Source organism: Diaphorina citri, unplaced genomic scaffold (genome assembly GCF_000475195.1).
Source record: "Diaphorina citri unplaced genomic scaffold, Diaci psyllid genome assembly version 1.1 scaffold82, whole genome shotgun sequence".
NCBI lineage: Eukaryota > Metazoa > Arthropoda > Insecta > Hemiptera > Psyllidae > Diaphorina > Diaphorina citri.
The window spans coordinates 92586-105302 of NW_007377519.1; the positions used below are offsets into that span (position 1 = coordinate 92586).

A 12717-nucleotide genomic window follows, 5' to 3' on the forward strand; every position below is an offset into this window, starting at 1 on the left:
TTTTTGTTTGGGTTCAGGATCAAAGAACCCACTTTGCCAATGAACTATAATTATTGAAGTACCCATGTACCATTTGATCCTACATTCCTAGATAGCGACAATGATGGTAGTATGATATTCCTATCAAATAAATTTGACCGAAGAAAAGTTGTCGATTCTGCCGACAGTGATTCTGTGGATAGTTTTGTGAAAACTCCTATCAAGAATGAGGAGCTGATGGCACCTCCTTATTCCCCGTTGTCACCTTTGTGTAGGAAGTCTCCAAGGCATTTGACTGGAAGTCCACTGAGGAGTCCCCGACATTTGAAAAGCCCTTTGGCAGTGAGGAACAATGTTCTAGAGTCACCAAAGAGTTTGAAAACAACTCAGAACCAGGATGTAGTTCCAACAGGAGAACTAAATGCAGATAGTTGTTTGTCATCACAACTTGTCAAAGAGAGCACAAATGAGACTTCAGAAAAAGATGACAGTTCTAAAAAACTGTCTAAAAATTTGTTTGGGGCACCAGAAAACGAACAAGAAAGCTGCCCAGAAGAAGAATTAAAAACCACAAAGAAGGTGAAAAAGTTGAAAAAGAAAGAAACCACCTGTGGCCAAAACAATTCTGTCAATGACGAAATTACCTCAGATGAAGATTTTAAAACACCAAAGAAAAAACCAAAACCAGCTAGGAAGAAAAAAGCTGAAGAGAAACCAAATAATTCAGAAAAAATGGTGAAAGATGACAGGGGAAAGAAAAAAGAAAGTCCAAATCCCAACTCAAGCCTGTTGAATTATTTTAAAAAAGTTGAAGTGAGTAAAGATGTTGAAGTCAATCAAATAGAAAATGTAGACGAAACAACCCCCAGCTTAGCTGAAACTGGAGATATTTCTGACAGCAAACAGAGTGAGAATAGTGTTGAAAAGAAAAGAAACAAGAAAAAGAAGGCAAAGAAAAAAAAGAGGAAGGATTGTGTTGAAATTCGATTCGATTTCGAATCTGATGCAAGCGTAGAACTCGGTGAAAAAGAGGAAGCAATAGAGAAATCAGAAAGTGAAGATTTGAAGGGCGATTGTATCAGAGAAAATGAGAGGGCTATACCAAATGAAGATGATTGCAAGGAGTCATTGGAGATGGAAAATGACAAGGGAAAAGAAGAAGTAACGAAACCTGTAGAAAAACTGGAACAAGCTAGCAATGATAGATTGGAAACTAAAGAAAAACAAGAAGATGAACACAAAAGAAATAGTGAAACGGACAAACATTGTGGAGATAGTGGAAACAAAGAAGATAATAAAGATAGTAAGGAAGAAAAAGAAGAACTCAGTGAAGTCCCAAAGAAAAGAGGACGCGGGAGACCGAAGAAAGTAAAAACGGAACACGAAGCAAATAAAACAGACATCAAAGAAGAAGAAAGTTCAGAAAGAAGAGAGATTGAAGAACCTGAGCTTACAGAAGTGGAAGGAGAAGAAGAAGTCCACGATGATAAAGAGAACGAAAGGAAAAGGCGAAGGAAGAGTAGGAAGAGAGAAAAGAAAGAACTGCAAGAACATTGTGATAACGTGGATGGAAGTGGAGGTGATGAAGAAGAAAGCAAAAGAACTCAGTGAAGTCACAAAGAAAAGAGGACGCGGGAGACCGAAGAAAGTAAAAACAGAACACGAAGGAAACAAAACAGACATCAAAGAAGAAGAAGAAAACTCAGAAAGAAGAGAGATTGAAGAACCTGAACTTACAGAAGTGGAAGGAGAAGAAGAAGTCCACGATGATAAAGAGAACGAAAGGAAAAGTCGAAGGAAGAGTAGGAAGAGAGAAAAGAAAGAACTGCAAGAACATTGTGATAACGTGGATGGAAGTGGAGGTGATGAAGAAGAAAGCAAACCGAAAGAAGCGACGAGTCTGTTCAAATACTTCAAGAAAGTGGACAGTATTGTGGATGCTGATTGTAAGCGAGACTCCAATGTATTGAAAGTAAGTCGTTTGCATTTCTAGCAAAGTACGAAAATATGAACTAACGAATACCGAATACCTACTTCAGTAACAGTTGTTTTAAACTTTATTTTATTTAGGTACATACCTACTTAGACTGATGAGATTGCTTGTCTGTTTGAAACACTGTTAAAGCAACTACCTAACTCAGAAATCAGCAGGGCTATAAAATTATAGATCAGTTCAAAAAAGATTCTGTCCTGGGCATAAACAAAGACAGCAGGTAGTGAGTGATCCTCCCCCATCTAAATTTTTAGGTTTCTGGAAGATACACCACTATTGTAGAGCTCTTGGCTTTTAGTTTTCTTCCTTCCCCTTCACATCTTATTTTTCCCTCCCATTCTTAGTTTCCTTCCCCATATTATATTAATTTTCTCTCCCATTACAGGTAGAAGTTCAAATCCACACCCCACCAAGCACGCCCAAATCCAAACGGAAATCCAAACCCCCTCTCTCTCCTCTTCCCCCTCCCACGCTCACACCCTCGGGAGACGAGGGGAGGAGAAAAAGTTCGCGGATAAGTGAGAAGATGAAACTGAAAGAGGAGGCGAAGAAGATAGAGGATGAAATCCTGGTGTTGGAAGAGGAGGAGAGTGGGAAGAAGAAGAGCAAAAGAAAACATGGTAAGTATTCCGGTTGGTAACCTCAGTGGTGCAGTGGTTAACGCGTTGGACTTGGGATCTGGTGGTTGGTCGTACCAGTCCGAGTCAAATCATGAAATTTGTCTAGGTGTAATAACTGGGGATCTGGGGAACGATATTTGTAACAAGCATTTTATGTATGCTTAACACTTTGCAAAATTCCTTCTATTCCGGTGAGACATTCTTGGTCAATTGGGTATCACAGTTGGCTGGTCCCTGGTTCGATTCCCGGCGAGGTCGAAGGTTTTTCATTTTGTTCCCATGGAGTCCAACGTTAGAAGTTTTTTTCAGCCTCGTGCTTCTTTTTATTGTCACTTCGTGAGCTAATTTTCTTCGATCTTGGGAAGATTATGTTTTAATATTACTATCCCCATCCGTGGCACAAGCTCCGGCTTTTACGGATGGGTATACCATTTGTTAACTATTTATTTGATGAGAGAATTGTTCTGAAAAACCAATAAGTAAATGGAAACTTATAAAATAAATATAAGATATTGAATTCAAAGTTTTTTTTTTCATTATTGTTATTTTTTTTAAATTAAAAATTAACTAACTTTACTGACAATTTGGTTGGTTGGAAAAATAGGTATATCTGGGTCTCGAACTGCGTTCTTTTTATCACAGTTCCTAACTATTATCTTCTTTTCAGGTGGTCAGGATAGTGATGACGAAGTGTTTATCCTGAAGGAAAAGAAAGCGCCCAGCTTCTCACCTGGGCCTCAATCTAAAGGTAAAACTTCTTTTTGTGTGTGTATGGTTGTGTGGTTTGATAGAGGGAACTGTTAACAAGGGAGGTCTTATCGTCCCCAAAACGAAGAAAGAGGACAGGATAGGAGAAAGCCAGCCGTTCCGAGAACGAACCTTTTCTCTTTAGGATAAAGTTCGCCCGGGCAGGAATTGACCCCGCGACCTAGCGCTTACAAGGCTGGTGCCTTACCGGCACTTCCCTCTAAGGTTTTGGTCGGAACTAAAAGGTAATGTCTTCAAGATAGTATCTTTGGTTTCTACATGTCTTTTTTTTAACCATCGTAAAAAGTAAAGGTAAAAGGTATCAAAGTAGTCGTAAGTTATTACCAATCGTAAGTTATTACCAGTCGTAAGTTATTACCAATCAAATACATAAGACCTTGTTTAGACTGCGAGAGTAAAGGGACTTTTCAGTCCTATGCTGATAGTATAAACAAGGTATATTCTATTCTAAGTTTGCTCGATTTTTTTTTTTAAATTAATCTCTTCCTTCTCGTTCATATTTCAGTCAAGCTGGCGTCCATTTTTCTGAAGAAACCCAAACTCACCAAGATGCAGACCGAGGCAAGACAGAGGTTCCTGCAGTCTGGTGTTCCTGATGCTATCAGAAGACAGACTGAGCTGCTGAGAAAGTAAGTCGGAAATAAAATTACTAAAAGCAACAAAATAAAATACCTAGAAAAGAAAAACTTCGAACATAAAAGTTATTAAACTTTTTCTCTTGGAGGGTTTCAGCAGTCATTATATATAAGTTCTGTGGGTCAACTTGATAAGGAGAACCAAAAAGGCAGATATATTTTGGGGATGATAAAAGATTGGAGAATTAATGTTGAACAGGCTTGGAAACATTACTTGAAGGAAAAAAAAATCTGTTGTGACGCAGTGAAAAATCTTGAAAAGGTAGACTGGAAATTTTGAAAAAAAAAAAAAATGGACTGGAAAACCGAGAAAAGTCAGGGAATTTTATTTTTCCATTTTGGTAGACACTCTGATTCAACCCAAAATTTAATATGAAAGTTTCCTTGTACTAAGGTGGATAGGAGGAAGGAGAGGTGTTAGGTAGGAGTTGTTCTTTTAGCGGCTTTAGCTTTCGGCAAATGGTAATGGCAGAATGAAGAAAATAGAATATCTCTAGTAGCGCGGTCACACTTCCTTGACTTGGCGAGGCGGAGCGCTACCACGCTCCTTAATATATCTTTTTTTATTCTGCCATACATCGCATCGGTGTGATGGTCTCTAGCCATGTTTAATTGGCTCGTCCTGAATTCCAGTCAACCATCGTATCGTAAGGCTTGTTCTTTTAAAGCAGAGAAAACCCTTTGAAGAACTGCCAGCTGGCTAGGCTGGTTAGGGTTAGAATAGAATAGAATACCTTGTTTATCCTGCTCGAATGAGACTAAAAAGTCCCTTTGCCCCAGCAGTCTTAACAAGGTCTCGTGTATTTTATATTGTGTATGGGTTTAACAACATAATACAATACATAATGTTTTCTCCTCCCTGTTTTTCTCCCCCTCTCCACAAGTTAGCTGTTCTCCTCCCTGTTTATAGTCCTTTACTCTCTGTTTAACGTCCCCTTCGTTGTTCACAGGTGATCGAGTTGAATGCCTCGTGCAATCGGAACGGGAAGCGAATCCTCAGCGACCTATCCGAAGCCACCCAATCCCATCAGGTGCAACACCAGACCCAATCCTGTGCTCCCATCACTAGCTTCTTCTCTAAACAACCCAGCCAAAACCCGCCAAACGAACAGCGTACAGGCGAAAAATCCCTAAAGTTATCCTCTCAAGAAGGAAAAACGACTGAAAAATCCCTAAAAGTATACTCTCAAGAAGGAAAAGGAAAGAGAGAATCTGCCAAAAGAAAACGCGAAGAAGACACCCCTGAAAAGCCGGCGAGGAAATCCCAAATCAAGAAGAAAAAAGGGGACAAAACGGAAGACAAGTCGGACCGGCATCCGGCCAAGTCCAAAGGCGCTAAAACCGGCGAAAAGGTCGTCAAAAAGAAGGGCGAGTCGAAGGAAAAGACGTCGCAAAAACGGCGGGGTACCAAAGAAGCGGAAAGCGGGCTTGAAAGTGAGGGACATTTTACGAAGAACGTGGGAAATTTGGGAATACCAGTGGGAAATTTCGGCAAAACGGCGGGAAATTTCACCAGTGTGGGAACTTTTTCTGTTAAATCCGAGGAAAAAGAGCCCGCTGGCGAGAAAGACGAAGCCAAAATGTCGCTGATTTTGATCGAGGACGCTGATGTTCTGTTCAGCGACCATGATGACGGGTTTGTATCAGCTCTGAGCAGTCTCGTAGCGAGCTCGAAGCGACCTTTGATCTTGGTGACGAGTCAGGAGCGGGTGACACATTTGGTGAAGTTCATGCGACTGCCGCACAGTCTGGTGTTGCACTTCACGACCCCCTTGTATACGGAAATAGGTAAGTAGCTATTTTTAGATGTATGTGGAATAAAACGCTCTTTTTTACCATCCACATAATTTATCGAAGCTCTCTGAAAAGTCCTTAATGGCGGAACTTTGGCCCTGCATAACGGCCAAATAGTACTTTTCTGGAAACCCACCTAAGGGATATATTGATGTACATAATTTATCACATCTCTCTGAAAATTTTGAGTGCCTTGGGCCAAATTGCCAGAATCTAAAATCCTGAGAAATTCGAAATTGAATAATATGAGAAATTCGAAATATGGCTATAAGTAGCGGCAAATACATAGTGTAATTAGTATATATATATTTTTTTCTTAATTTCCCAGGTTCCTTCCTTCAGTTGATTGCAATTCTGGAGGGAGTCAAACTGTCCCAGGACAAGAGTCTTCTGCTTATTCATCACAATAGGGGAGATATTAGGAAGTGCCTCCTAGCACTCCAATACTATGTGCTGTCTAGAAAATGCTACCCTGTAAGTACACTGATTTATACTGACAGATCTAGATTCGTAGAAGCTCAGGGCCGCTTGCCCCTACACCTAACCCTCGGAGTGGGTTTTCGTGTATGGGACAGACCAAGGGCGGGAATCGAACCCGCGATGTAGAACGTACAGACAAAACAAGACAAGATAAGACGCGCTACCCTCCAAGCGAACTAGGCTTTCCCTCTTAATGGAACTATTATGACTGAGACCTTTTTAGTTCGATTGTGGCCCTTTATAGTCCCTCTTATTCCTATAAAAATATGCTTTCACCCTCTTAAAATGTGTTTTCTCCCTCATAAAATGTGCTTTCTCCCTCATTAAATGTGCTTTCTCCCTCGTAAAATTTGCTTTCTCCCTCGTTTCAGTCTCAATCCACTCCCCCGTGGGCCGGCTCCGAAGCCGCCAATCTGGCCGCCATCTGGTGGCAATGGAGTTCCCTCTACAAGCTGTCGCCTCTCCTTTACAACCACACCCGCACCAAACTCACTCTACATGACCATGAGGAAACACATAATGGGCAAGTCGAGCACACTGCATCCAGAGAACTCCAAAAATCCAAGAACTTCTTGGACGATGAGTTTTTCTGTGATGGAAATGAAAAGAATAGTGTCAATGATATAAAGAATGCTGTCAATGATGAAAGAGATGACAATACTGCCAAAGAAACGGGCGCCAAGAAAATAGGCACTAAAAGTGAACTGCCTGAAGAAGTCCAAAGTGTAAAAGATGCCAGGACAAACGGTGAAAATGACCCAGAAAATATCAAAGAAATGGGACAAACTGAGGAGGTAGGACAAAGCAAATTAGGAAATGGTCAATCTAGTCAATCCAATGAAAATGAAGACGAAAGTCGTAGAAGTACTGGAGATGATATGGAAAGTAATGAAAAAGATGAAAGCAATGAAAATATTCCCCTACCCAATTCAGAAGAGTCGGGGTACTCTTCGAGTTGCCAAAATAGTCAGCAAGATAGTGAACAATCAAACCAGCAAAATAGTCAACCATTGAGCCAGCAAAATAGCCAACAAGATCAAGAGATGTCTCAACAAAGTAGACGATGGGGCCAACAAAATAGTGAAACAATGAGCCAGCGAAATAGCCAACAAGGTCAAGAGCAATGCCAACAAAATAGTCAACAAAGTGGATCATTGAGCCAACAAAATAGTGCCAATTTGCAATTCCTCAAGACCAGCTTTGCGTCCCGGTTTGCCAGCTTGTCCCAATTTGAGAGCTCGAAAGCCGAGATGAGAAATTTATCTCGCCTTCTGACCTGCTACTCACAAGTTGATCTCATACATGGAAAGCTGGACGTAAGTGCATATTTTATTAGGAAATAAAAATATTTATTTGTGTCAAGTAAACATACCGAGAGAAAAAAAAGCTGTCTTCTACTTGAAGCCTGATAAAACCTTAGCACTTTCAATTTGTTGTTGTCTCATAGGACATTAGAGTTAGAGGGACATTGCTTTTTTTAAAACCTGTTACTCACAAGTTGATCTCATACATGGAAAGCTGGACGTAAGTGAATATTTTATTAGGAAATAAAATTATTTAATTGTGTCAAGTAAACATACCGAGAGAAAAAAAAGGCTGTCTTATACTTGAAGCCTGATAAAACCTTAGCACTTTCAATTTGTTGTTGTCTCATAGGACATTAGAGTTAGAGGGACATTGCTTTTTTTAAAAGGTTTGATAGAGGGAACTCTAACTGCTAAGGTCTTATCGTTCCGAAATCGAAGAGAGATGGATAGGAGAAAGCCAGCCGTTCCGAGAACGAATATTATCCGTTCAGGATAAAATCCGCTCCGGGCGAGAATCGAACCCGCGGCCGTAGCGCGTCTACCATCCAAATTAACTAGGCTGGTGATTTTTTTAAATATTATTTCTTGTCAAAAAATTTTCATTATTATTTCTTGTCACACACATGGCCTTGCTGCCTAGCGTGTAAATAAATAAATAAATAAATTTCTTGTTAAATTTCCAGGTCTCGTGCGCGGATTCGAACCCATGTCCCCGGATTTGGGAGTCCTGCCCGTCCGCTTCCAGTAGTCTGGAACTCTCCAGCCTTTCCAGCCAATCTATGTTGTGTCGGGATCTAGGAGCCAGTTTGATATCTTGTGCACGCGGCTTAGTACCGGGCGAGATAACGTTGAGTGTGAACGGGCCTTGGGAAGAAACTAAAAGGTAAGAGACATCTATTTATTTATTATTATTTTAATTTATTTAATCGGTAAAGGAGGCACTTAGTAATGCTGTGATAGGTAACTCCATAGTAACTCAGTACTGCATACTGCACAGCATTGTGAAATTGAATTTGATATTTACTTTTTTTTTTAATGAGTTGATATTACAAATCATTTAATTTATTTTCCTTGATTTATAATTATAATTAATCTATAAATCTACAATAATTTATTTTTTCTGTGTTTAATCTTTTTTTTTCCTGAACGTAATCTGTTCATATTTTTTCTATAAATTTCATTTATTTTTACCCCACCCTCCTCTCTTTCTCACACAGACACACTCATCAGCTGTTCGCCCTCGAGCGGTCCCTCCTCTCTTCTCTCTCCCCCTCTGAGGCGCTCTCTCGCTACGGTTTCCCTCTGGACTTGTACTCCGGGGTTCGCGGGTTGGCCCGGATCGAGCGTCACCGGTTTGAAACTTCGAGTAAACGCTACAACCGGTTTTTCAATCATCTCAAGTCCGTTAATATTCATCTGAGTAAGAGTGAGACGGAGCGACTGTGTGCCAGTCTGAGTTTGACTGATTGAGCTTCTCTCTCCCTCTTTTCTTTACTTCTTTCTTAATTTTTCTTCCTTAGATAGTGTGTGTGCTCATCAGGTATCAGGTAGACCTGACAGACGAACCTGATCAGGTATACCTGTCAGGTCTACTTGATAGTGCGTGGCTGGCCTTAATTAAGATTACTGAAGACTCTTTCTGCCTTGGTAATCCTTTGAAACATTTGCAATGGAGTGTAAACTTTTTGTCTGTCCATTTTTTTTTTCTAGAACTGCTCATTCTAAAGTGATATGAGATGGGTACTTCAGCCTGAGGCACTCTAAATGTCCCCTCATTTTTACTTTTTTTTTTAAGTCTCCCTCTCTCGTCCTTCTCTTCTTCCCTACTGTCTTCCTTTTTTCTACCTACACATTTTTACGCGTGACGTACCCCTTTTTGCTTTATTTTCTATTATTTTTTACCCCCCATTATTTTTCCTTTATTGTTCTTACAACCCCCATCCTTGATTTTTTTTTCGTGTTCGCACTTTTCTCGATAGCTATTGTGGCGCTCACAACAACACTCAACACAAATAAAATCTTACATAGAAAACGCAGGTTCTCGTTTCTCCACAATTTCCATCTCTGATACTGAAATAAATATGTACTAGATACCTATAATTCTATACAATATGGATTACGGATAAATAGATACGTAAAATTAATGGACTTTCCAGTTATACAGGGTGTTACACTTTTCGTAGCCAGCCTTGTTAGCTTTGCACGGCGCCTGCCTTGTAAGCGCTAGGTCACGGTTTCGGTTCCCGCCCGGAGCGGAGCAAACTTTATCCTAATAGAAGGTTCTTTCTCGAACGGCTAACTTTCTCCTACCCTGTCATCCTTCTCTCTTCGATTTCGGAACGATAATACCCTAGCAGTTACAGTTCCCTCTATCAAATCTCTTGAATAAGGAAGTAAAAAAAAAAAATCATTCTTATTTATCTCCTGAATTTCGGGACGATAAGGCCTCCTTTAGTTAGGCGGACAACTATTTTTTTTTTTTTTTTTTTTTTTTTTAGTGGATGAGTTATTCGATCCTACATTCCTAGATAGTGACAATGATGATAGTATGATATTCCTATCAAATAAATTTGACCGAAGAAAAGTTGTCGATTCTGCCGACAGTGATTCTGTGGATAGTTTTGTGAAAACTCCTATCAAGAATGAGGAGCTGATGGCACCTCCTTATTCCCCGTTGTCACCTTTGTGTAGGAAGTCTCCAAGGCATTTGACTGGAAGTCCACTGAGGAGTCCCCGACATTTGAAAAGCCCTTTGGCAGTGAGGAACAATGTTCTAGAGTCACCAAAGAGTTTGAAAACAACTCAGAACCAGGATGTAGTTCCAACAGGAGAACTAAATGCAGATAGTTGTTTGTCATCACAACTTGTCAAAGAGAGCACAAATGAGACTTCAGAAAAAGATGACAGTTCTAAAAAACTGTTTTTCTCCCTTATACCTTTTTACTTTTCTTATCCTATAGGAAGGAAAGTAATGTAGTCGGCTCAAATTTTCGACGGTCAGTTTTTAGTGCCAAAACACGTTTTGAGGTCCCTAGAGCTTAAATCCGAAGTTTCAGCCATTGGTCCGTGGGTGTGTCTGTCTGTAAACAAGATATCTCGAGAATGGTAATAGCTAGAGACTTGAAATTTGGAATGTAGTTCACAATTGTGACAAAGATGTAACATAAAACGTTTAGTTGAGGTAAGTGCTGCGGTTGGCGGTGTTCAGCTATACCGACTTGACGGTTAGAGATATTGTAAAAATTAGGGTAGAAGAACACCCAAATAAGCATCATTCAATAGGATAAGGAAAGTCGTGTGATGTTCACACCAGATTTTTATCTTTTCCTCTACCTCTCCTTCCTCCTCCTTTTTTCTTCTTCCTTATTACACACTCATTGCTCTCCTTCCATTCCTCCGTTTTCTCATCTCCTCATTGTCCTCTTAAATTGCCCTACTTTTATTATTAATTAAAGAGAAAAAAAAAACCGTGTACCTATATTATATTTTTTCTTTACGTTTGTTGAAGTGAGAGCTCATAAGAAGAAAAATATGTTGTACCTACGTAGCCACAGCTCGAATTTTGCAGAGAGCTTCCATAGTTTATGACGATCAAAAGTGTCCGCGGGCCGGACCTCGAGAAATGTACGGTTCGGCCGTTATTTTGGGTCAATCTTTGAAAAAGCTCAAAAAAAGTTCTCCTTTCTCAGGACTTTAAATTTCGTCCAAAGTAGCTGAAACTTGACACAAAGATGGTATAAATTATGTAGATCAATAGTATCCCTGGGCCCGCTTTCCAGAAGGTACGATTCGGCTGCTATTCCGGACCAAAATGATGCTATTTCGGGCTATGCTGGGAAAAAGCTCAAAAGGAATGAGCGGCTCTCAGGACTTTACCTTTAGCAACAGGTCGCTCAAATTTTGTAGACATCTCCCATAGGTAGTTTATGACGGTTTTGAGGTCCCTAGAGCCTAAATCCGAAGTTTCAGCCATTGGTCCATGGGTGTGTCTGTCTGTCTGTAAACAAGATATCTCGAGAATGGTAATAGATAGAGACTTGAAATTTGGTATGTAGTTCACAAATGTGACAAAGATGTAACACAAAACGTTTAGTTGGGGTAGGTGCTGCAATTGGCGGTATTTTGACCGCTTTTTGGCGGTTTTCGACCGTTTTTTGGGGGTTTTCAGCTATACCGACTTGACGGTTAGAGATATTGTAAAAGTTAGGGTAGAAGAACACCCGAATAAGCATCATTCAATAGGATAAGGAAAGTCGTGTGATGTTCACACCAGATTTTTATCTTTTCCTCTACCTCTCCTTCCTCCTGCTTTTCTCTTCTTTCTCCTCCTCCTTCTCCTTTTTTCTTCTTCCTTATTACACACTTATTGTCCCCCTTCCATTCTTCCGTTTTCTCATCTCCTCATTGTCCTCTTAAATTGCCCTACTTTTATTATTAATTAAAGAGAAAAAAAAACCGTGTACCTATATTATATTTTTTCTTTACGTTTGTTGAAGTGAGAGCTCAAAAGAAGAAAAATATGTTGTACGTAGCCACAGCTCGAATTTTGCAGAGAGCTTCCATAGTTTATGCTTTATGACGATCAAAAGTGTCCGGGGGCCGGACCTCGAGAAATGTACGGTTCGGCCGTTATTTTGGGTCAAATCTTTGAAAAAGCTCAAAAAAAGTTCTCCTTTCTCAGGACTTTCAATTTCGGCCGAAGTAGCTGAAACTTGACACAAAGGTGGGATAAATTATGTAGATCAATAATATCCCTGGGCCCGCTTTCCAGAAGGTACGGTTCGGCTGCTATTCCGGAGTCCGGACAAAAATGTTGCTATTTCGGACTATACTGGGAAAAAGCTCAAAAGGAATGAGCGGCTCTCAGGACTTTACCTTTAGCCACAGGTCGCTCAAATTTTGCAGAGAGCTTCCATAGTTTATGACGATCAAAAGTGTCCGCGGGCTGGACCTCGAGAAATGTACGGTTCGGCCGTTATTTTGGGTCAAATCTTTGAAAAAGCTCAAAAAAAGTTCTCCTTTCTCAGGACTTTAAATTTCGTCCAAAGTAGCTGAAACTTGACACAAAGATGGTATAAATTATGTAGATCAATAGTATCCCTGGGCCCGCTTTCCAGAAGGTACGATTCGGCTGCTATTCC

At 40.2% G+C, this 12717-nt stretch overlaps 1 protein-coding gene across 1 annotated transcript; it reads left to right on the top strand.

Moving 5' to 3' along the window:
• The first annotated feature begins 77 nt into the window (after positions 1 to 77).
• On the top strand, positions 78 to 9089 carry LOC103523041 (daf-12-interacting protein 1). Its single transcript, XM_026832842.1, has 11 exons — positions 78 to 1558; positions 1842 to 1951; positions 2358 to 2592; positions 3260 to 3340; positions 3866 to 3989; positions 4629 to 4647; positions 4946 to 5783; positions 6118 to 6263; positions 6641 to 7585; positions 8260 to 8459; positions 8794 to 9089. The coding sequence occupies exons 1-11, from the start codon at positions 112 to 114 to the stop codon at positions 9044 to 9046; spliced, it is 4398 nt and encodes a 1465-aa protein (XP_026688643.1). The 5' UTR covers positions 78 to 111; the 3' UTR covers positions 9047 to 9089.
• The last annotated feature ends 3628 nt before the right edge of the window (positions 9090 to 12717 follow it).